Raw genomic sequence first — 24,470 nt, forward strand, 5'->3', positions numbered from 1 at the left:
AGCACGACTTAAGTACTGTGAGCATTTAAGAGACTGGCAGGATGAATTCGCCAACTGCTGCAGGCATTTTCTGCCATCAGTTCACTCCCGCATTATCTACTTGTGAAGTGTTCATAACCTGACCTGGATTCGCAGAAACTTGCTATAGCCTAGTGAGCACCTATATACGTTCCAAAGGCATCATTTCCAGAAACTTACCACTGTCCTCTTGGCTAGTGGTTATGGGCATCCTAGAACAGTTGTGCTCAAATCAGATGAGTTTACTCATGTTGAGGTTTAGCCCTCTTGCACATTTTCCACAAGTGTTATCTGGGGTAGCATAACATTATGTTCCAATGTTCTGTACCAGAAAATTTTGTGTCACAATAAATAAATCTGTCTTTCTATTAATTTACCTTCTACCTTTCTAGAGACTGACAGGGATCTCACTGGTTCATAGGTCCACAGCTGCCAGTCACATTACTCTTTGTGCAGTCAGTCAGTCAATATGGCAGACTCTCTAGCCACAGCAGGAAGCAGCTAAACCCAGAACTCTGCAGCTGTGTGCACACTTTCTGCTGGATCTTTTGATAACAATCCATAGGAGCATCCAGGTGAATTGCAGCCCGAGGTGAAATTAGCGATGCTCAACAAGATTGATATAGAACATAGAGCAAATTAAAATGTTGGCACAACATCGTGGGCCGAGGGGTCTGTGCTGTGCTGTAATGTTCCAAGATCAATCTAATCCTTCTCTCTTACATAGCCCTCCATTTTTCTATCATCCATGTGCACACTTAAAAGTTTCTCAAATGCCCTAATGTATCTACCTCTACCACCATCATTGGCAGGGCACTCCATGTACCAACCCATCACTGAGTGAAGTAAAACAACTTACCTCTGACACCCCCAAATACTTTATTCCAATCACCTTAAAATTATGCCTCCTTGTATGAGCCATTTCCGCTCTGGGGGTTTAAAAAAAAGTCTCTGGCAGTCAACTCTACCCATGCCTCTTATCATCTTGTACATCTCTATCAAGTCTCCTTTCATCCCCTTTTGCTCCAGAGAAAACCCTGGCTCATTCAACCTATCTTCATAAGACATGCTCTCCAGTCTAAGCAGCATCATGGTAGGTTTCCTCTGCACCCTCTCTAGCTTCCACATCCTTCCTAAAACAAGGTGACCAGAACTGAGCACAAAACATCCCCTATTTAGTCCAAACCAATCCCCTATTTAGTCTAGAGATCACATCTACACACCTTGACTGTTCTTCTCATATAGCTCTTGCAAGTGGAGATTTCATGCAGAATACAAGGCCATACCCTTTCAGAATCAAGTTTATCATCATTGACACGTCCTGAAATTTGTTGTTTTGTGACTGCAATGCAGTGCAAATCAAAATTATAAGTTACAAAAAAAAAGTGCACAAGAGAAATAGCAAGGTAGTATTCATGGACTGGTCAGAAATCTGATGCAGAAAGGAAGCATCTGTTCTTAAAATGTCGAATGTGCCTCTTCAGGCTCCTGTACCGCCTCCCCAATGTTAAAAATGAGAAGACTATTTTCTAAACAAGGAGCAAATTCAGGAATCAGTGCTGCAAAGGAACTTGGGAGATCTCATGCAAAATTCTCTAAAGATTAACTCGCAGGTTGAGACAGTGGTAAGGAAAGCAATGAAATATTAGCATTCATTTCAAAAGGACTTGAATATAAAAGCAAGATTGTAATGCTTAGGCTTTATAGGGCACTGATCAGACTGTACTTGGAATATTGTTAGCAGTTTTGGGTACATATACACATACACCATACAGTAGTAATTCTATGTATTGCTCTGCACTGCTGCTGCAAATAAATAAATGATGTGTGTGTGATGATAAACCTGATTCTGATATGGGTCTCCATATCAGAGAGAGATTCTGTAATGATTAATAAATGATTTGTCTGGTGTCTCAAGGCAGGGTATGTCTGCATCTGTGCCACCCCTCGCCCCGGCACTCCTCCTCTGCCACCTGTCCTACACTTCTCCTGTGGCACTCCACTCTCACCAATCCTGACATTCTTTGCTTCTGCCAGATTTACAAACCTGCTCTCCACTCACAGTGACAAATATAGTACTATGAAAAATTCTTAGGCACCCTATGTGCCTAAGACTTTTGCACAGTACTGTATGTGAAAGGCTTCAGTTGTAATGGGGAGACTAAGGAATTGGGTAATAATTGCACACAGAAAGAGCTGATAAGTAATCTAATGAAGTTTTCAAGATGAAAGTGATTTGGGATCTGTTGTACAATGCCCAGAGCAATGAGGAAAGCAGATGCATTAACGTTTCACATCTTCTGAGTTTGGAAAATTTGCAGGGCTATGTTGAATAGAACTAATGGAATAACTGAGAGACAAATGCCGTGAATGGCCTTTTGTGGCCTGCTATTCAGCAAATATTCATCAATTCTTAAATATAAATGTATTCCTTACAAGTACAAAGAATTATTTAACAAGCTTGCCTAGAAAATACAGCTTCTTAAACAATTTAAGAATATGCAACAAACGTACAAGTTGAAATCACTTAGAACTTTAGCAATTCCAAGTGGGTGAATTTATATTTGTACATCCTCAAATAGGCAGAAGTGGAAATAACTCCAATTATTTCTTTTAATTCTTGTCAAAGTTACTCAGCTCAGCTGAATCTCCTCCAATTGTAATGCAACACACAATGTACATGGAACCAAACTGAATGTATAGTTTCTCTGCAACACACACAAAATGCTGGAGGAACTCAACAGGCCAGGCAGCACCCATGGCAAAGAGTAGAGTCAATGTTTTGGTCCAAGACCTTCAGCAGGACTGGAGGAAAAAAAGATGAGGAGTAGAGCTAAAAGATGGGGAGAAGCGAGGGAGAGACACAAGGTGATAGGTGAAACCGGGAGGGGGAGGGGCGAAGTAGATTGGTGAAAGAGATACAGGGCTGGAGATGGAAGAATCTAATAGGAGAGGACAGAAGGCCTCTCCTTTCCTTCACCATTCCCCATCTCCTTTTCCCTCTCACCTTATCTCCTTGCCTGTCCATCGCCTCCCTCTGGTGTTCCTCCCCCTTTTTCTTTCTTCCACAGCCTTCACCAATCACCTTGTGTTTCACCCTCCGCCACCGCCCCCCCACCATTTAGCTCTACTCCTCATCTTTCTTTCTCCAGTCCTGCTGAAGGGTCTCAGCCCAAAACGATGACTGTACTATTTCCCATAGATGCTTTCTGGTCTGCTGAATTCCTCCAGCATTTTGTGTATGTTGCTTGGATTTCCAGCATCTGCAGATTTTCCTCGTTTGTGTATTCTCTAATTTTTTTTAAAGCATTGGTAGAAAGATTAGAATTCTCTGCACCAGAACTGAGTACTGAAATAAAAAAGACAGCATACAGCTACTCTGGTTAGCCATTGAAGGAAAAGTACATTACTAACAGTCTCTCAAACCATACTAAAGCTTGAGAAAATCTAAATAGTTAATATAAAGCATTCAGTGAGCTGCACAAAGCCCTTCAAAACAGGGTTTTTAAAAATATATATATTTGTTAGCTAACCCAGAATGAACACATGAGCTAAAAAGACCAAGGTCATCAAACTTAAGCAGTCGAAACAAAATGTTTCAGAATGATACAAAAAAGCTTACCTTCGAAGTTTCACCTTTAGCATCCTCAAACTTCTCCGCCATGAAGATATTGAAAGCTGACCGTCCACGTTTAGGCTTTCCCAACATTGTAAGCTTCTACATGCAAAAAAAAATTAAAGTAACAGTTCTTAATATCACAACCCAAATAGATTCTTATCTGTACTTCAATAATTTCAAAATTTAATGTCACCCTTTGAATCTGATACAGCATCTGGCATTACAAACCATTCCAGTGATGGACTAGATGCAATATATGCACACCACCATGAACAATAAAATGCTGACAAAGCATTCTTCAGAATTATGGACCATTATGCAAAGTACATTCCTAACTTCATACTCACTCGCTTCTGCCTCATCGTGCTCCGTTTTGCCAGCTTGTGCCTCCTTTCTTCCTTCAGAGCATCTAATTGAGCAGGAGTGAGTTGAGCTTTGAAAGCTGCCATTTCCGACCTATATTTCACTCTACCATCATTTGCTGCAATTTCATATGGCTGGAAGCAAGACAGTTGGATTACCAATTATTTCAAAGGGTAGCAAGTCAATTTTTGATAAGATGATCAGCAGTATTCAGCGAGCCAAAATATGGATATTATGTGATTCTATTCTTCATAACTCTTGATCAGGAAATTGAAATTACTCACTTGCTTCTGATCTGCTGTTAACTGTCTCCAACCCTGAGCAATGCATTTAATCCTTTCTGTCACGGTGAGATCTGTAAGTAAATTACTCATGTTGGGTCAAAACAAATCAGTTTCATGTGACTGGCTTGTGACAGTATAGTGAATCGAAATAACAGAGCTTCAACCATAGAGGAAATCCAGAAATACACCCCGTCTGCTGATGCCCAACATCTCTCAAATTGCATTTAGGTATACTGATCCACTACATGTTACAAACTCCCAAATTATGTATAGACTGTGCAGATGATTTACTGTCTGTTTCAAGCACCTTCTTGCCATGTGGGAACTTCGGTTGTGAAAATATCATTGTTACTTGTAGAGAAACTCAAAATAGCTGAATTAAACATCCTGGTGTAAATAGATGTTTTCTTGGTTGGCATATTGTTGAATGGGCACTTTCCAACTGGCAACCATTTGGGTTACAAACAGTTCTCATGAATGGAACCCGGTCATAACTTGGGGATGTCCTGTACATAAAAATGGCCATAAATCAGCATAAACAATTAAGTCCAAGAAAACTGCTAGACCCTTCTATATTTTTGCTGCAAACTTAGAAATTTGGGAAATTTCAAATTTTAAGTAGCTTTTAAAACGCATTCCAAGATCTCGCTCTAAATAAGAACTTAAATTCCATTCTAAACAAGGTGGGACAATGGAAACCTGATTGGTTGAGGACTAACCAATTAGGAAGGATGGATGACAGGGGTATATACACCACCGTACTACATGTGCCTAAGCAGCATCCCTGATGAAGATGGCGGAGTTTGTCATGGAAACATCAGCATAAAACTATGCCTGCACCTGGCTGGAAGCCAGAGAAAAGTTTATTCGTATTCCAAGATACCAATAATACAATACAAGAGATAATATAAGAGAAATACACTCCAAATACTGCATTTAAAAGAGTAGAAAAATTATTGCCTTTGCATTATATCTGAAAGTGTGATACTGCTACCAGACAGTGGAACTGATGAACTTCACACTTGACAGTCAATGATGTGATCAAATTCTATCAGTGAACGTTTTATGCATGAAAACATAGGACAGAAAGTTTGGCTCTTTGTAGATCGGTGAAAACTCTTAATACAGATTTATTTGGCTGTACTAAATGACACTAAAACCTTCAAACTGACATCTAGATGGCAGCACCACTCAAGTTTCTTTGTTTAACTGAGACCTGCCACTTTTGTCCACAGTTTTTTTTTATGTTTTCCCTACAATTATCTCTGCCCAATTGAGTTAAGCAAATTGGGGCTTAAAATAGATGTCAGGCTCCCAAAAGAATATTCTCAAGTTTGAAAAAATGTATCTGTGTTGGACCTTGTGCTTTAAGGATGTGATTCCATTGCAGAGGGTGTATGGTGAAGATTCACTAGGATGTTCCCTGGCTTGGAGGACTTTAGTTATTGCAGAGATTTGGTAGGCAGGGGCAATTTTCCCTGGAGAAAAGGAGACTGTACATATATAAAATTATAAGAGGCACAGATAGATTAGATAGTCAGTCAGAATCTTTTTCCTGCATAATGATAACTGGTGCTACACTTGATGAGAGCCTGGAACAGGAATTGGTGCTGGAGTGTGGTGACTGATGATTGCAAGCTACTCCCTGCTGATTCACTTCTTACTTCTATATAATCACTCTACTTAACTATTCTTATATTTTTCAATACTTCCAAAAATTCTCATCTGCCTCTTTAAAGAGCCTTTCTAGTTAGGCTACAGAGACAATCCAATTCTGTATCAAGTGGAGATAAATGGCTAACTCCACAGACGATATTATCATATGAAGATTGATTTGAAACACCTAATTTAGATAGAGAAATTAATTATTTTTTACTTGGATTAGTTGCTGTTGTTTCTGCATCCTCTTTTCTCTAAGTAGCCTGTTTTCAGAGTACGACAACTTTGATTTGCTGGAAACATAGATACGTGTGGTGCCCTGGCTCCACACTCATTGACTGACAAGATAGAATCAATAAATGCACTATTTACTATCAATGTCAAACATGTTACATGATGCTTAGAACGTTCTTTTTTTAAAAAAAAGACACCAAACCTTGACACAATGATGGCGGGTAATGGTTGGCTCCTGGCAATTTATTTGCAAATAATTACATACATTTCTTATCTGAAGTTCTAAAAGTTTAGAAGATAGTCATAAAATATTACACCTTTTGGCCCATCTTGTCTATGCAGAACCATTAATCTGCTTACTCCCATCAACCTGCCCTCCACATTCCTCTCGCCCATGTATCTATCCAAATTTCTTAATGTTGAAATTGATCCTGCATCCACCACTTGAGCTAGTAGCTTTTTCCACACTCCCACCACCGAGTGAAGCCGCCCCTCATGTTCCCCTTAAACATTTCATCTTTCACCCTTAACCCATAACTTCTAGTTATAGTCTCACCCTACCTCAGTGAAAAAAGCCTGCTTGCATTTATTGTACCTATATCCCCTCAATTTTTTATACTCCTATTAAATCACCATTTAATCTTCTACTTTCTATAAAGTACTAACGTAGTCAACCTTTCCCTATAACCTTTCACCACTTAACTCAGGTCCTCTAGTCATGGTAACATGCTTATAAATATTCTCAGCACTCTTTCAATCTTATTTACATCTTTCCTGCAGGTACGTGACCAAAACTGTACACAATATTCCAAATTAGGCCTCACCAATTTCTTATACAATTTCAACATAACATCCCAACTCCTATACACAATACATTTATTTATGAAGGTTAATGTGCTGAAGCTTTCTTTATGACCCTCTCTACCTGTGACACCACTTTCAAGGCATTATGCACCTGTATTCCGAGATCCCTCTGTGCCCTACTGCTCACCATGCAAGACCTACCCTGCTCACCATGCAAGACCTACCCTAGTTGGTCTTCCCAAAGCAGGACACCTCGCACTTCCCTGCATTAAATTCCATGTGCCATTTTTCAGCCCATTTTTCCAGCCAGCTGAGAAAACCACTGCAAGCTTTAAGAGTCTTCCTCGCCGTCCACCATACCCCCAATCTGTGTCATCTGTAAATTTGCTGATCCAGTCAGCTACAATTATCATCCAGACAGCTACAATTATCATCCAGATCATTGATATAGATGACAAACAACAACAGACCCATCACTGATCCCTGCCTCACACCACTAATCACAGGCTTCAAATCAGAGAGGTAACCATATATTACTCTGGCTTCTTCCGCGAAGCCAATGTCTAATCTAATTTACTGCCTCAGCTTGAATGCCAAGCAATTGAACCTTTTTGCTGTCTACATGGACTTTAGTAAAGCATTTGATCTTGTCAAATGCTTTACTAAAGTCCATGTAGCCAACAACCAATGCCTTGCCTTTATCAATTTCCCTGGTACCTTCTTTAAAAAAATATTAAGATTGGTTATACATGACCTACCACACTTGAAGCCATGTTGATTATCCTTAATCAGTCCATATCTTTTAAAGTACTTTTAAATCTGGTCCCTCAGAATACCTTCCAATAACTTTCCCACTACTGATGTCAGGCTCACCAGCCTACAATTTACTGGTTTATTCTTAGAGCCTTTGTTAAACAACAGAACAACATCAGCTATCCTCCAGACCTCCAGCACCTCACCCATGGCTAAGAACGTTTTAAATATCTCTGCTAGAGCCCCTGTAATTTCTGCACTCGCCTCCCGTAAAGTCGAGGGGAAGGAAGCCTTATTGGGGCCTGAGGTTAATTCAGTCTAATTTGCATTAAGACAACAAACACCTCCTCTTCTGTAATCTGTGGAGGGTCTATGACCTCGCTGCTGCTTTGTCTCACTTTCATTTATTTATACAGTTACTTAGAGACATGGTGCAGAATAGGCACTTCAGAACCTTTGAGCCACACCACCCAGCAACCACCGACAACCCTGATTTTACCCTCACCTAATCACTAGACAATTTACAACGACAAATTAACCTACTCTGCATGTATTTGGACGGTGGGAGGACACCAGAAGATTCCATGGGGCGGACATACAGAGACTCTTTACAGAGGACACAGGGATTGAACTCTGAACTCCGAAGCCTTGAGCTGCAATAGCGCTGCGCTAACCACAATGCTAAAATCTGTCCATCTCCCAAGTAAATACAGATGCCAAAAATCCATTTAAGATCTCCCCTATGTCTTTCAGCTCCATGCATAGATTACTACTGTTCTTCCAGAGGACCAATCTTGTGGAAGCCTCAGGATTTCCCTTCACCTTGTCTGTTAGAGCAACCTCATCTTTTATACTTCCTGATTTCCTACTTGTGGGGGGAGGGGGGTTGAGATACATTTCCACCAAAGGAGGTGTAAGGTGCTCCCTCCCTCCCTCCACTAGCCTGCGGGTCACCCTCGGCAAGATGTAGTGCTTGCTTAGCCCCCTGATCAGGGTCACATGAAGCCACGGGAGCAGGCAGTGGATGCTTGTATGAGAAACTGATGCATAACACAAGTCCTGGTTGTGCACTGATGCCAGGCATACAATCTCTGAAGAGTATCGATAATGGCCGGGGTCACCCATCTTGTAAACAGTGCCCGGAGGCAATGGCAAACCTCTCCGTTTTAAAAATATTTCCAAGAAGAATCATGGTCGTGAAAAGACTATGATCACCGACAACATACGACATGCCCACATAACAGACAAACGATTTTCTTCTTAAGCATTCTCTTGCATTTCTTATATTCAAATACCTCATTTGTTCCTGCCTGCCTATACCTGCTATACAAACCTGCCTTTCCCTTAACCAGGGCATCAATCTCTCTCGAAAACCAAGGTTCCCTAAACCTAACCAACAGGAATTCTGCAGATGCTGGAAATTCAAGCAACACACATCAAAAGTTGCTGGTGAACGCAGCAGGCCAGGCAGCATCTCTAGGAAGAGGTACAGTCGATGTTTCAGGCCGAGACCTTTCGTCAGGACTGAACCTAAACCTGTTATCCTTGCCATTTATTGACAGGAACATACAAACACTGTACTCTCAAAATTTCACTTTTGAAGGCCTCTCATTTAACAAGTACACCTTTGCCAAAAAAACTACATATCCCAATCCACATTTGCCAGATCTGTTCTGGTACAATAAAAATTGGCCTCTCTCCAATTTAGAACTTCAACCAAAGGAGCAGATCTATCCTTTTCCATAATTACCTTGAAACTAATGGCATTATGATTACTAGATGCAAAGTGTTCCCCTACACAAACTTCTGTCACCTGCCCTATCTTATTCCCTAATAGCACCTCAAGTATCGCACTCTCTCTAGTTGGGACTTCTATGTACTGATTAAGGAAACTTTCCTGATCACATTTGACAAACCCCTTCCTATCCAGACCTTTTATAGTATGGGAGTCCCAGTCAAAAAGTGTAAAGTTAAAATCACCTACCATCACAACCTTGTTTCTTGCAAAAGACTGAGACTTCTACAAATCTGCTCTCCTAAATCCCACAGACTGTTGGGTGGTCTACAATATAATCCCACTAATGTGTTCATACCTTTCTATTCCTCAATTCTACCCATAAGGCCTCACTATTCAAGTACTCCAGTCTGTTTTGACTAATTGTTACTGTGACATTTTCCATGACTAATAATGCCACCCTTCCCCCTTTAATCTTTCCTGCTCTATCACTTCTTAAAAAAAAATGAAACCCTGGTATACTAAGTTGCCAGCCCTGCCCCTCATCAACAAGCCTCACTAATGTCATAATCCTAACTGTTGATCCATGCCCTAAGCTCATCCACCTTCCCTACAATGCTCTTTGCATTGAAATTTATGCAGTTCATAACATTTAGTCCCAAGTTCCACCAAATTCAACCTTTTGATTCCTGACCTTCTATGAAGGCTTAACAACATCTTTCCCCACAACCACTCCATATCTGTTCTGGTGCTCTGGTTCCCATCCCCCTGCAACTCTAGTGTAACCCCCCCTTTCCCCCCAATGCAGCACTAGCAAACTTATCCGCTAGGATATTAGTCCACCTCCAGTTCAGGAGCAAGCCATCCCTTCTGTGCAGGTTCCACTTTCTAAGGGCCCACTGATCTAAAAATCTGAAGCCCTCCCTCTAGCACCTTTGCCATGTGATAGAACAGTACAGTCTTTCCATTCCTGGCCTCACCCACTCAGAAAATGTAACTTACAGTCAGTCAGACAACTTATCACAGTGCACTCAGTAGGGAAATTATCAGGTAACATGGTGCTCCTTTCAAATTTTGCCTGAACAAAAGCAAAAGAAAACTTTATTTTATCCCATGCCAATCTTTCTATAATCAATCTCAGAAGAGGATGTACAATTCAAATTGGACTTGTTTTATTCGAAGTCTAGGTGGCATTGCATCCATGAGGAAATCAAGGTAATATCAATACCAGAAGCAAACTGAATGATTATAAAGATGCATGTCTATAGCAACCATTACAGCTTAAAGAAAAAAAAATCCTTATGAAATGTACCCTGTTGCAATATAATGTCATCTATTTGTGAAATGGATGAGATTTGATTAGGGAGCTTAATATAAAGGAACCCTTGGGAGGCAGTTGTCATAATATGATAGAATTCACCCTACAGTTTGAGAGGAAGCAGCTAAAATCAGATACACGTATCAGTATTACAGTGGAGTAAAGGGAACAACAGAGAACTGAGAAATTAGCTGGCCAGATTGATTAGAGGGGGAATTAAGCAGGGATGACAGCAGAACAACAATAGTTAATTTCTGGGAACAATTCAGAAGGTGCAGGACAGATACATTATTCTACAGGGAGGTTGAAGCAACTGTGGATGACAAGGGAAGTTAAAGACAGCATAAAGCAAAAGAGGGTATGTAATATAGCAAAAATTAGAGTGTAGTTGGAGGATTGGGAAGATTTAAAAAAACCAACAGAAGGCAACTAAAAAGCCGTAAGGAGGTAAAAGATTAAATATGAAAGTAACCTTGTTAATAACATAAAAGAGGTGATTAAAAGTGTTTTCTGATAGATAAAGAGTAAAAGAGAGGCAAGAGTACATATCCGACCTCCAGAAAATTATTTTGGAGAGGTAGTAATGGAGGACAAAGAAATAGCGGACAAACTTATTTAGAATTTTGTGTCAGTCTTCACTGTGGAAGACACCAGGAGAATGCCAGAAATTCAAGGGGGCAGAAGGGAGTCATGTTGCTATTACTAAGGAAAAGGTGCTTGGGAAGCTGAAAGGTCTTAAGGTAGAAAAGCCACCTGGATCAGATGGCTGCACCCCAGGGTTCTGAAGGAGGAAGCTGAAGGGATTGTGGTGGCATTAGTAGTTATCTTTCAAGATTCTGGAATGGTCCCAGAGGACTGGAAAAGTGCAAATGCAACTCCACTCTTCAAGAAGGGAGGGAAGCAAAGACAGGAAATTATAGGCCAGTTAGCCCGACCTCAGTAGCTGGGAAATTGTTGAAGTCCATTATTAAGGATGAGGTTTCAGTATACTTGGAAGCACATGATAAAAAAAGGCCAAAGTCAGCATGGGTTCCTTAAGGGATATCTTGCCTGAAATCTATTGGAATTTTTTAAGGAAGTAACAGGTAGAATAGACAAAGGAAAGTCAGGGGACGTTTGCTTGGATTTTCAAAGGACCATTGACAATTGCCACATGTGAAGCAGCCCAACAAGAGCACGATATTACAGGAAATACACTAGCATTGATAGATGATTGGCTGACTGGCAAAAGGCAAAGAGTGGGAATAAAGGAGACCTTTTCTACTTGGCTACCAGTAACTTGTGATGCTCTGCAGGAGTTGGTGTTGGGACCATTTCTTTTCACATTATACATCAATGTCTTGGATGACTAAATTGATGGCTTTGTGTCTGAGGGTATGGACGATATAAAGAAAGGTGGAGGGGCAAGTAGTGTTGAGGAAGCAGGGATTCTGAAAAGACTGATAGATTAGGAGAAATAATAGATAGTATATGGTGCAGGGAAGTGTATGATCAGGCACTTTGATAGAACAAATAAAGGCATAGACCATTTTACAAAGGGACTTTGGAGGTACAAAGGGACTTGGGAGCCCTCGTGCAGGATTTTATTGAGAATATTGTACAGAATATTTAAAGATCTAGATCAGTGGCTCCCAACCTGAGATCCATGGATCCCTTGATTAATATTCAGGATCTATGGCATAAAAAAGGTTGGGAACCCCTGGTCTAGATAGAGTGGATGTGGTAAGGATGTTTCCCATATGAGGGGAGTTTAGTACCCGAGGGCAAGGCCTCAGAATAGGAGGACATCCCTTTGGAACAGAGATGAGGAGGAACTTATCGAGCCCGTGGGTAATGAATCTGTGGAATTCATTTCACAGATGACTGTGGATGACAAGTCATTGGATACATAATGTGGGGGTTGATAGGTTTTTGAATAGTAAGGGTGTCAAAGATTGTGGGGAGAAGGGAGGAGAATGGGGTTTCAAGGGATAATAAATCAGCCATGATAGAAAGGTGGCATAAATTTGATGGGTTGAATGGCCTAATTCTGCTCCTACAGTATGTCTTATAGTCTTATTTCACACCGAAATGTCCAGCATGTACAAGGAGATAAAAACCCTATAGAAAAAACTCAGATCAGGCAGCATCTATGAAGAGGAATAAACCAATGTTTCAGACCGAAACCATGCATCAGGATCCGATCACAAACCCTGAAGATTTTCAGCCTGAAACGTTTGCTGTTTATTCCTCTTTATAGATGCTGCCTGATCTGATGAGTTCCTCCATCACATCGTGTGTTAGTCTGAACATCCAGCATCTGCAGAATCTCATGTTTCTAACCCAGTAGAAATTGACTCCAGCCCAGAACGTATGCATGTTTCCTGCAGAAGCACCAGTTTATTCCATGCACATGAAAATATAGGGCCAGAAAGCTCACTTCCTCTTCATTTAGTCACTAATCATGTTAACCGACACCTTTGCCAGCCTTGGGCAGAACTTCATTGCCCATCACATTCTGGAGTGCAGCAGGCTGTCAGTGCTAATGAAGGCCACTGGACCCTATTGAATTATGGGACACTGTGTCCTTGCCTCACCAGAGCATGATGGTTGTTAGACTACCAATGATTTGACTCAACAGAAATTCTGCTCATTTTATTGCAAGATATTCTTCAGTAGAGATAAATACTGGCCATAACATAATATTTAAAACAAAACAATAAAACTGGAGACATACAATTAGAAATAAAGACATGAACTATAGATGCTAGAAATCAGAAATAAAAACAAAATGTGTGAAATACTGAGCAGATCAGGCATGATTAGAAAGAGTTAATGCTTAATGTTGAAGACCTTTCTGACGAGGAGTATTCGACCTCAAATTTTAACTGTTTATCTTTCCACAAATGCTACTGGATATTTTTTGAGATGCAGTTGGGTCCTCATGGTTTCCACAGCTACTTGTAAGAGGATTTACTGAGAACATGAAGAAAAATAAGATGTTTCAAAGAGTACAGCATTCTGTGTTAGAAAATGGATTCCATTTTTTTTTTACCTGGTTTTTCGTTTATCAGGATTGGCTGCTGCTCCACCACATAACGCAGGTAAGCAGTGAGCGGCCGTTTCGGAGGGATGATGGGGGGCTTATCCAATGATAATCTCCGTATTGCTATGCACAAGTTGTTGCAGCTGTTTCACAAAGAAAAAATATGTTATCCCTCGACATTCACTGGTAACGTCAATCGAACAGAAAATAGGAAAACAACGGCATTTTCTTACTTGACAAGAAACTTTACTAGACATTGCAACAAGATAGACCATTCAGAAAAGAACTTAGTGGCTATATATTTGGAATTTTAAGAGCAAGTTATAGCCTGCTGAACTCAATGAAACTGAAAGTGATTCAAATGAATCATTGGATCTGATGGGTGCATATTTGTGGTATTAAAATTTGACAAAAGTCCCTGATAAACATTTCAGGATTAGTTAACCAGTCTCAAAATGGATTTGGAATTTATGAAGCTTTGCAAAATAAAACCTTTGGAACAGATTAGCCAGATGGATCCTTCTGTATCCACTTATGATTGCCTTCAGTTCAGTAAACATAGTTCATTGCAAAAATTAATATGGTAGAGTTTGCAAGCAATTTATTTTTTTCTTCTAATGATGCAGTCTACAATGGACTATAAATATAAGTTGCTCTGAACTGCTTCTGGGCTGAATTATTGTTTTATAAAGCCAAGTTTAAAAAAAAATCTAATGAAGAGGAAGTATTGCTCAAAGTTAAAGAGAGAGTATTTGTGAAGCAGCCAGCAGGTGGCGTAGTGGCATCAGCGCCGGACTTCGGAGCGAAGGTTCCCGACTTCAAATCCAGTCGGTCCCCTTGCACGCTTTCCATCCGTGCTGGGTTGAGCATCAAGCTAGCAACTCGGCCTCATAAAACATAAGAAAGCTTGCCAAAAAAACGCTGTCATGATGGCGTCCTGATGACCCCACTCAGAGTTAAGGGCTTTCTTCTCCTTCTTCCATTTTTAAAGCAGCGAATGGAACTAGAAATTTAAGCTCTCCTGTTCATTGTTATAGTCTTTACCTTAAAATGTGCCTTGGTAGTGGAGTAAATTTGAACCTGCAAGCATGAAGAGACTCTTTTATGGGAATGGTCACAAAGTATATACATGTAAAAATCCTTAGATCTGACAAGCACGTTGTATTAAAACATGCAAAAATTGTTTTTATATAGCACTACATATCTGAAAGATGCTACAAAATGTTTCCCTGCCAATTATTACAAAGCATGCGATTATGTGAATACAGATTCCAAAATTGCAGCGAAATTACAGATTCATCGATCAAAGGATAAATGTTACTCATTTATTTCAGAGATAAATCCCTGCTCTCTGCAGAGAAGCAAAGGAATTTTCACACCTGTCCAAGAAAGCAATGAATACTGAATGGCACCAATAATGTAACGTTTCCATGTACCGCATTAAAATCTTACAATTAACGAAGAGCTCAAATCCTCAAATCACAGAAATGAGAATGAAATTAATAAATCTCATGGAAGTATTTTCTTTATGGAAATATTCTTGAACAGTTAAAGGTTACCAATAGTAGCATGCTGATTCATTAATCTGGTGTAAAAAGGGTTCAGTGTACAGATACGCAAATGGAACATAAAAATAAAGCATTACTGATGACAATCGGATGAGGAAAAAAAACTGATGTCTCAAAGAGGCAAGAAAATTGAGTTGGTGCCTCGAAAAGGCATCATCTACCTTTAAGTACACCAACCACCCAGGACATGCGGAAAAGGATCTTGGCGATTGTAGGGATGACTTAGAGCGGACTGAAAAGCTTGAGAATGTAGATATTAAGAAAGAGAACGTGCAGGAGCTTTTGGAAAGCATCAAGTTGTATAAGTCAGTGGTCCCCAACCACCGGCCGCAAAGCATGTGCTACTGGGCCGCGAGGGAACGATATGATTTGGCGATATGAGTCAGCTGCACCTTTTCTCATTCCCTGTCACGCTCTGTTGAGCCATTACGCATGCGAGGTCATGACCTGCGCATCATCCGTGTCAGTGCGGGAAGGAGATTAACTCCTTAAGCTTGCAAATGACGGCGGGCTGAAAAGTATGTTTGACATAATATCTCTGCTGGCATTCTGGATCAAAGTCAAGGCTAAATATCCTGAGATAGCCATGAAAGCACTGAAAACGTTGCTTCCATTTCCAACATCATATCGCTGCGAAACGGAGCTTTCTGCAATGAATGCAACGAAAACTAAATTGCAGAATAGACTGGACATAAGGAACCCCCTTCGAGTATCGCTGTCTCCCATCACCCCTTGATGGGACCGTGTTGTTGCAGGGAAACAAGCCCAGAGCTCCCACTGATTCAGCGATATTGGTGTGTTGCAATGATTTAATATGTTCATACGGGGAAAATATGTGCTGTGTGTTTAATATCCAAATGTTACTTAAAATGTTATGATGCTATTGACTTATATAACCATATAACAATTACAGCTCGGAAACAGGCCATCTCTGCCGTTCTAGTCCATGCCAAACGCTACTCTCACCTAGTCCCACCAACTTGCACTCAGCCCACAACCCTCCATTCCTTTCCTGTCCCTATAGCTATCCAATTTTTCTTTAAATGATAAAACCGAACCTGCTTCTGCCACTTCTACTGGAAGTTCGTTCAACACTTACTTCAAGCTCCCCATCCTCCCCTGATAACTGACTTATCACTATATTCATGCAAGGAAAATATGCGCTGTGTTTAATATTAAATTTGTTAGATAAACCCTTTTAGAAACGAAATTGAGTGTATTAGCCACTTATCACCGGTATTCCGGTCATGATTAACACCCCCCCCCGAACAGAATCGCCAAAAACGATTTGCAGGAAAAAAAATCGGCAGGTACACGCATACTTCATGGTCATTGTAGTCTTTCTCCGGGTAAACACAACGTATCTGACTGCTGCTCTTGGCCATTGGCAACCCAACTCCACCCCGCCCCCCCCCCACATCAGCCGGTCCACACGAATATTGTCAATATTAAACCGGTCTGTAGTGCAAAAGAGGTTGGGGACCCCTGGTATAAGTCACCAGGACCAGACAAGAGGTACCCCAGGCTACTGTGGGAGGCGAAGGAAGAGTTTGCTGAGCCTCTGGCGATGACCTTTGCATCATCAATGGGGATGGGAGAGGTTCTGAAGGATTGGAGGGTTGCCAATGTTGTTGCATTATTCAAGAAAGGGAGTAGAGATAGCCCAGGAAATTATAGACCAGTCAGTCTTACTTCAGAGGTTGGTAAATTGATGTAAAAGATCCTGAGAGGCAGGATATAGGAACATTTGGAGAGGCTTGATATGATTAGGAATAGTCAGCATGACTTCGTGAAAGGCAGGTCATGTCTTATGAGCCTATCTGAATTTTTTGAGGATGTGACTAAACACATTGATGAAGGTAGAGCAGTAGATGTAGTGTATATGGATTTCAGCAAGGCACTTGACAAGGTACCCCATGCAAGGCTTATTGAGAAAGTAAGAAGGCATGGGATCAAAGGGGAAATTGTTTTGTGAATCCAGAACTGGCTTGCTCACAGAAGACAAAGAGTGGTTGTAGACGGGTCATATTCTGCATGGAGGTCAGTCACCAGTGGTGTGCCTCAGGGATCTGTTCTGGGACCCTTACTCTTTGTGATTTTTATAAATGACCTGGATGAAGAAGTGGAGGGTTGGGTTAGTAAATTTGCTGATGACACAAAGGTTGGAGGTGTTGCGGATAGTTTGAAGGGCTGTCAGAGGTTACAGCGGGACATTGATAGGATGCAAAAATGGGCTGAGAAGTGGCAGATGGAGTTCAACCCAGATAAGTGTGCGGTGGTTCATTTTGGTAGGTCAAATATGACAGAATATAGTATTAATGGTAAGACTCTTGGCAGTGTGGAGGATCAGAGAGATCTTGGGGTCCGAGTCCATAGGACACGCAAAGCTGCTGTGCAGATTGACTCCGTAGTTAAGAAAGCATACGGTGCATTGGCCTTCATCAATCATGGGATTGGGTTCAGGAGCCGAGAGGTAATGTTACAGCTATATAGGACCCTAGTCAGACCCCACTTGGAGTACTGCGCACACTTCTGGTCGCCTCACTATAGGAAGGATGTGGAAACTATAGAAAGGGTACAGAGGAGATTTACAGAGGATTGGGGAGCATGCCTTATGAGAATAGGTTGAGTGAATTCAGCCTTTTTTTCTTGGAGCGACGGAGGATGACAGGTGACCTGATAGAGGTGTATAAGAGGCATTGATCATGTGGATAGTCAGAGGCTTTATCCCAGGGCTGAAATACCTAGCACGAGAGGGCAGAGTTTTTAAGGTGCTTGGAAGTAGGTACAGAGAAGGTATCAGGGGTAGGTTTTTTTTTTAAAAACGCAGAGTGGTGAGTGCGTGGAATGGGCTGCCGGCGATGGTGGTGGAGGTGGATACGATAGGGTCTTTTAAGAGACTCCTGGACAGGTATATGGAGCTCAGAAAAATAAAGGGCTATGGGTAACACTAGGTAATTACTCAAGTAAAGGCATGTTCGGCACAGCTTTGTGGGCCAAAGGGCCTGTATTGACGAAAAGAACGAAAGTCTTATTGAGTGGTGCCACAACATCAGAAAAACCAAAGAGCTGATTATTGATTACAGGAGGAATAAACTGGGGGCTCACGAGCCAGTGCTCATGTGGGGATCTGTGGTGGAGAGGGTCAGAAACATTAAATTCCTGGCATTATCATATCAGAGGATCTGTGCTGCGACAAGGATGCAATGCTATTTCAAAGAAAGTATCGCAGTACCTCTACTTTCTTACACATTTGAGCAGATTTTACATGTCATCCTCCACTCTTGACAAACCTCTATAGATGCACAGTGGTGAGTATCCTGACTGGTTGCATCATGACCTAGTATGGAGACACCAATGCCAAGAACAGAAAAGCCTACAAAAGGTGGTGGATACAGCCCAGTCTATCACAGGAAAAGCCCTCCCCACCACTAAACATATCTACAAAGAGAGCTAGCACAAGAAAGCAACATCCACCAAGGATCCACAAATATCCAAGCTATGCTCTCTTCTCACTGCTACTATCAAGAGGTACTGAAGCCTTAGGTCCCATACTATCAAGTTCAGGAACAGTTATTACTCTTCAACCATTAGGTTCCTGAACCAGCATGGACATCTTCACTCACCACAGCAGTGAACTGATTACTGAACACAACCTATGGACTCACTTTCAAGGACCCTAAAACTATATTCTCAGTTTTTTTTAAATGTATTTACCATTATTATGTTTCTTTTTGTATGTGCATAATCTGTCAGCCCTTGTTCGCGTGTAGTTTCATCACTGATTCCAAAGTACATTTGTATTCTACTGTGAAAGCCTGCAAGAAAATGAATCTCAGGGTAGTATTTGGTGACATATACTACGTTGTTAATAAAATCTAATTTGAACTTAAATTTGCTTATTTCAGACATATAGGGTAAATAATACAGAAAATGTTGGGGGGGGTGGTGAGTGGAAATTGCAAGACAGCAAAATGAACAAACCTTGCAGAGAAAAATGTCTCATTATCCATGCATGTAAGAAATAGTGGTTGGAAAAATAAAAAATTGTTTTCTTCACATTTTGTTATTATTTACCTCAACATTAATTCCATGGGTGAATTTTATATTAGGCATGTAATTTTTAAATCCCATAAGGGCTACAGTAGTGGTCACCAACCCTTTTAAGCCCAAGATTCCCTACCTCGACCTTAGTGAAAGGCAAAATCTACCTACTAAATTGTTTAAGAGAAAAAACAGCTCAGATTGTACTTCCAATTTGAGGCCTTGTATTTGGGCTAATTGTATTTGAATTACACAAAATACTTTAGTCAAACTTTCACATTAATTCAAACAAGAAAACACTGTAACTAGCATATCAAACAGGCCATAGCTGTCTTTCTTTAAGAATACTACAATACTTCACACCTTTAATTCTAAGTTTCATTATTTAATTTTATTAAATTACCAAAAATAAATGAATTAAAATTGACTGTTGCACTCAGTGTGATGACTGGTGCCGAATACTTTCTGCCAGTTCCCTGAAATTTGGCTCATAACTACAGCCAGCCAGTTTGAGACAGTCTGTGAGGTGTCTGTCAGTAAGACAGCTCCTGTACTTGGATTTAATAATTTTCATCTGTGAACATGCAATTTCACATAGATAAGTTGACCCGAAGTAGGCACTGACTTTTAGTGCTATAAAACCAACACGCACACCATGCATTGCTGGGGCCCCATCAGTAGTAATTGCCACCAGTTTATGAATGGGGATGTCATTTTCACGGACATAATTTTTAAACTCATTGTAAATATCCTCACCTCTCGTTCTCTCCTTTAATTGCAAAAGAGTGAGGAAGTCCTCCTTTGTTGTAAAATTCTGGAAAACCATTCTGACAAATACAACAAACTGAGCTGTTTGCATTACATCCAGGGATTCATCAAACTGAAGTGAAAAATATTCACAGAGTGACGTCGATCCACGAACTCTGACAGTGACTCTACCCTCCTTGTCACTGTTGCAGGGCCAAGCGGTATATTATGTATTGCGGTTGCGATGCCGTTTTTGTTTTTAAAAGTCATTAAAAACAGGCCATTGCTTCCTTGAAAAAATCGCCATCCGTAAAAAGCTTCTTGTGTTTAGCCAAAAGGTGACTTACATGAAATGATGCTTCAATAGCAGCCTTATTTTGAGCAGCATGTTTTGTGAAAAACGATTGCGGGGCCTTCAACCCCGATTTCAGCTCCTCAACATTCCAGGCACGAATTGCGCTCTTGGGGGGTAAATGTCTTTAAATTTCTGGTGGTTGGTGTTGTGGTGCCGCTCCAGGTTCCCTCTTTTAGTCAGTGCTTGTGTTTGGTGGCACAACATACATACACACCTGTCTTTCACCAAGGTAAATAGAAATTCCTCTTCCCATTCTGGATGGAAATTGTACGTTTTTGCCTTCTTTCGTGAAGCCTCCGCCATGCTATCAGGATATCACGAGCGATTGCCGATTGCGTCGCCTCTGATCTGGGCCAACATTTATGTGCCCACCTAATTAATTAGCTGGTTTATTTCAGCTTTCTTCTTAAAGATGTGCTGGGTGTGTCCCAACTACCGCTGCATTCTTCGCAGCAATGTATCGGTCTGCGGCCTGGAGCTTGGGGACCACTGCCGCATATTGATGTTTGTGACACTTTGTACTCTTATCTAATCTAATTGGTCACTTTGATGCAGCACAAGCTGCGCTGAAAACGCCGTGCACGGCGGGGGAGCTACACACGTGCACTGGGCAGAAAGAATGGAACTAAAACCCCGCAACCCGGAAACAATCTCTCTTTACAAAAACCTTTCAGTAGCTTAAGTATTGCTATATTACCATTATCCTAATCAGTATTACTTATTTTTATAATGCTCACATTACAACAGTATTTGTGTATTTATTTATTTATTTTTTAAATATGGGATCTACTGGGAAAGTCTCAAAGATCGACCTGTCGATCGCGATCGATGGGTTGGCGACCACTAGGCTACAGTAATTAGAAGAGGACAACTATGGAGGGGGCAAGTCCACTCAAGGATAAAGGAGAGAATTTATGTTTGGAGTTAGGGCAAGTAAGTGGCAGAGGTACTAAATGTGCTGGTAATTTCCAAGGAGGATTAAAGACAACGTGGGGCATTCTTACATGCTGGGACATTTTGAGATCAAGGAGGAGGCTCTCCAGAAAAGTTTTATGGTGGATAAGTCTCCAAGGCCTAATGGCATTCATCCCAGATTATTGAAAGAAACAAGTGAGGAGACTGCTGGGATTTAGTAATACAGTAGACATTATCTACATGGTCATTAATAAGGCATTTGACAAGGTCCCTCATGATAGGTTGATATGGACAGAGAAGTGGCAGATGGAGTTTAATCCAGGCAAGTGTGAGGCATTTCACTTTGGGAGGTCAAATGAAAGGGGAAAGTACAGAGTTAATGATAGGCCCCTTAATGGCATTGAGGTAGAGAGGGATCTTGGGGTCCAGGTTCATAGGTTTTTGAAAGTGGCTACACAAGGAGATAAGATGGTAAAGAAGGCATAAGGAATGCTTACCTTCATTGGTGGCGGTGTTAAGTGTAAGAGTAAGGAAGTCATGCTGTAATTATACAAGTCTTTAGTCAGACCACTCTTGGGAGTATTGTGTGCAGTTCCGGTTACCCCATTATAGGAAGGATGAGGAGACTGCGGAAAGGGTTCAGAAGAGGTTGACCAAGAAGCTGTCTGGATCGGAGAGCATGAACTATAATGACAGGTTGAACGAACTTGCATGGCTCTCCTCACAAAATCAGAGGCTGAGGGGAGACCTGAGAGACAGAGATATGGTAGACTGTTCCCCAGGGTAGAAATGCACAAAAATGCAGTCTTAGGTGCCTGGAATGGGATACCATGGTTAGTAGTAGAAGGTACCAGTTTGGTCGCATTTAAGAGGATTTTAGGTAGGCATATGATGTAAAAGGAATGGAGGGATATGGATGATCAACAGGTGGAGCACATTTAGTGTAACTCAACATCAAAACTGGCACAACATTGTGGGTTGAATAGCCTGGCCAGTGCTATAATATTCTACATTATTCTATGTTGAACTTTCATAACCCACTTTAACATGGGGAGGTTGGGGTGGCTTCACCTGTTGGTAGATCTTTAGAAAATTCCCATCATACTCTCTGCCTCTTGCTGTATCTCAGCACCACACAGTTTGAATCTATTTTAATAGATTACTTCCAAGGGCCTCCTTCCTTATAAAAAGTGGTTTTCTCCTGGGAGTAAATTCACAAATATTAAGCAGAGAACTGGCTATAAACAAAGGTATTAGTAAGGGAAATGATTAAATTGCAACTAAATGGAATTGAGAGTAAAAGTAAATCAGTAAATGAGGTTAAAAGTTACAAAAATATTCAAAGGACAAATCCACAATGCAACAAAAACAATGGTTGACAAGAGAATGAAAGCATACTTGAGGTTTAGGAAGCAAGGATCAGACAGAGCTCCATGAGTAAAGGTAGCCAGAAAGGAGCTTAAAAAGGCACTTAGGAGATCTAGAAGGGGACATGAGAAGGCCTAGGTGAGTAAGATTAAAGAAAACCCCAGAGTTCTACGTGTACATAAAGAACAAGAGAATGGCTTGAGGATAGGACTGATCAGGGGTGAAAGAGGAAAAACGTGCCTGGAGTCGGAGGAGATAGGGGAGATCCTTAATGAACACTTTGCTTCAGTATTTACCAGTGAGAGAGACCTTGATGAATCTGAGGACAACATAGAACAAGCTGATATGCTGGAACATGTTGAAATTAAGAAAAAGGATCTGCTGGAACTTTTGAAAAGCATTTGGATAGATAAGCTCCCAGGTCCAGTTGGGATATACGCCAGGTTACTACAGCAAGTGAGGGAAGAGATTGCTGCATCTTAGGCAATGAGCTTTGCATCCTCACCGGATACAGGGTAGTACCAGAAGACTGGAGAGTGACAGATGTAATTCATTTATAGACCAGTGAGTTTTACACCATTGGTGGACAAATTATTGGAGTGGGTTCTTATGATTTACAAGCATTTGGAGAAACATAGGTATTGTGATGGGCAAATCATGGCTCATGAGCCTGACTGAATTACTTGAGAAAGTGACAAAACAAACCGAGCTGTGGATTTTAGTAAGGTGTTTAACAAAGTTCCCCATGGTAAACTCATTCCAAAACTCAGGAGAAATTGGATATAGGGAATCTTGCCTGTATGGATACAGCATTGGCCTGCCTACAGAAGTAAGCATGCTAGTAGATGGAGTGTGTTCTGCCTGGAGGTCAGTGACCAAAGGTGTTCCACAGGAATAGTTTGATGATAACAAAGTTAGGGACAAAAGTAAATTGTGAAGAAGGTCAAATGAACACACAAAGATCTGGCAAATGGAGTACAATGTGGAAAAAGGTAGAATTGTCTGTTTAGGCAAGAAAATAATAAAATCCAAAAGGTATCTGGGGCTTCTGATGCATGAACTGCAAGACTAGCATACAGGAAAAAAATAACAAAATTCTATTGTTTATTGAAAGGGGACTTGATTACAAGAGATTCAATGCCAGTTATATTAGGCATTGGTGAGTTCCCACAAGGAATACTATGTAGAACACTGGTCATCTTACACACAGTAGGATGCAAGTACATTGGAAGCGTTCAGAAATGGATACCTGGAATGGGCAGGTTATCATATGAGGAAGGGTTGGGGGATATCTACCGGAGTTTAGAAAATCAAGATGGAAACTTGATCGAAAAACAAATGCCATAACAAAAAAGATACAGTAGGCCCTCCACTTTCTTAGAGATTTGCACATATTTGGCAGTCATCTAACACTCTGACAAACTTCTATAGATGCAGAATGGAGAGTACCCTGGCTGGTTGCATCACAGCCTGGTATGGCAATACAAATGCTGAAGAGAAGCCTACAAAATGTAGCGGACCAGTGACAAACAAAAGAAAATCTGCAGATGCTGGAAATTCAAGCAACACACACAAAATGCTGGAGGAATTCAGCAGACCAGGCAGCATCTGTGGAAAAGAATGCAGTCAATGTTTTGGGCTGAGACCCTTCAGCAAGACTG

General features: G+C 40.9%; 1 protein-coding gene across 2 annotated transcripts in view; it reads right to left on the reverse strand.

Moving 5' to 3' along the window:
* tfam (transcription factor A, mitochondrial) overlaps positions 1-24,470 on the reverse strand; it is a 50,544-nt gene that overhangs the window by 22,983 nt on the left and 3,091 nt on the right. Inside the window, exons 2-6 of one of the 2 annotated variants that reach the window (XM_063071591.1) lie at positions 14,857-14,892; positions 13,822-13,955; positions 4,285-4,355; positions 3,985-4,134; positions 3,641-3,736 (exon numbers count right to left, since the gene is read on the reverse strand). In XM_063071591.1, the coding sequence (XP_062927661.1) occupies positions 3,641-3,736; positions 3,985-4,134; positions 4,285-4,355; positions 13,822-13,955; positions 14,857-14,892 (487 nt within the window). The remainder of the gene's footprint in view (positions 1-3,640; positions 3,737-3,984; positions 4,135-4,284; positions 4,356-13,821; positions 13,956-14,856; positions 14,893-24,470) is intronic. The other variant, XM_063071592.1, reaches the window with a different exon arrangement.

The sequence above is a fragment of the Mobula hypostoma genome, chromosome 19 (assembly GCF_963921235.1).
Source record: "Mobula hypostoma chromosome 19, sMobHyp1.1, whole genome shotgun sequence".
In the NCBI taxonomy this organism is placed as follows: Eukaryota; Metazoa; Chordata; class Chondrichthyes; order Myliobatiformes; family Myliobatidae; genus Mobula; species Mobula hypostoma.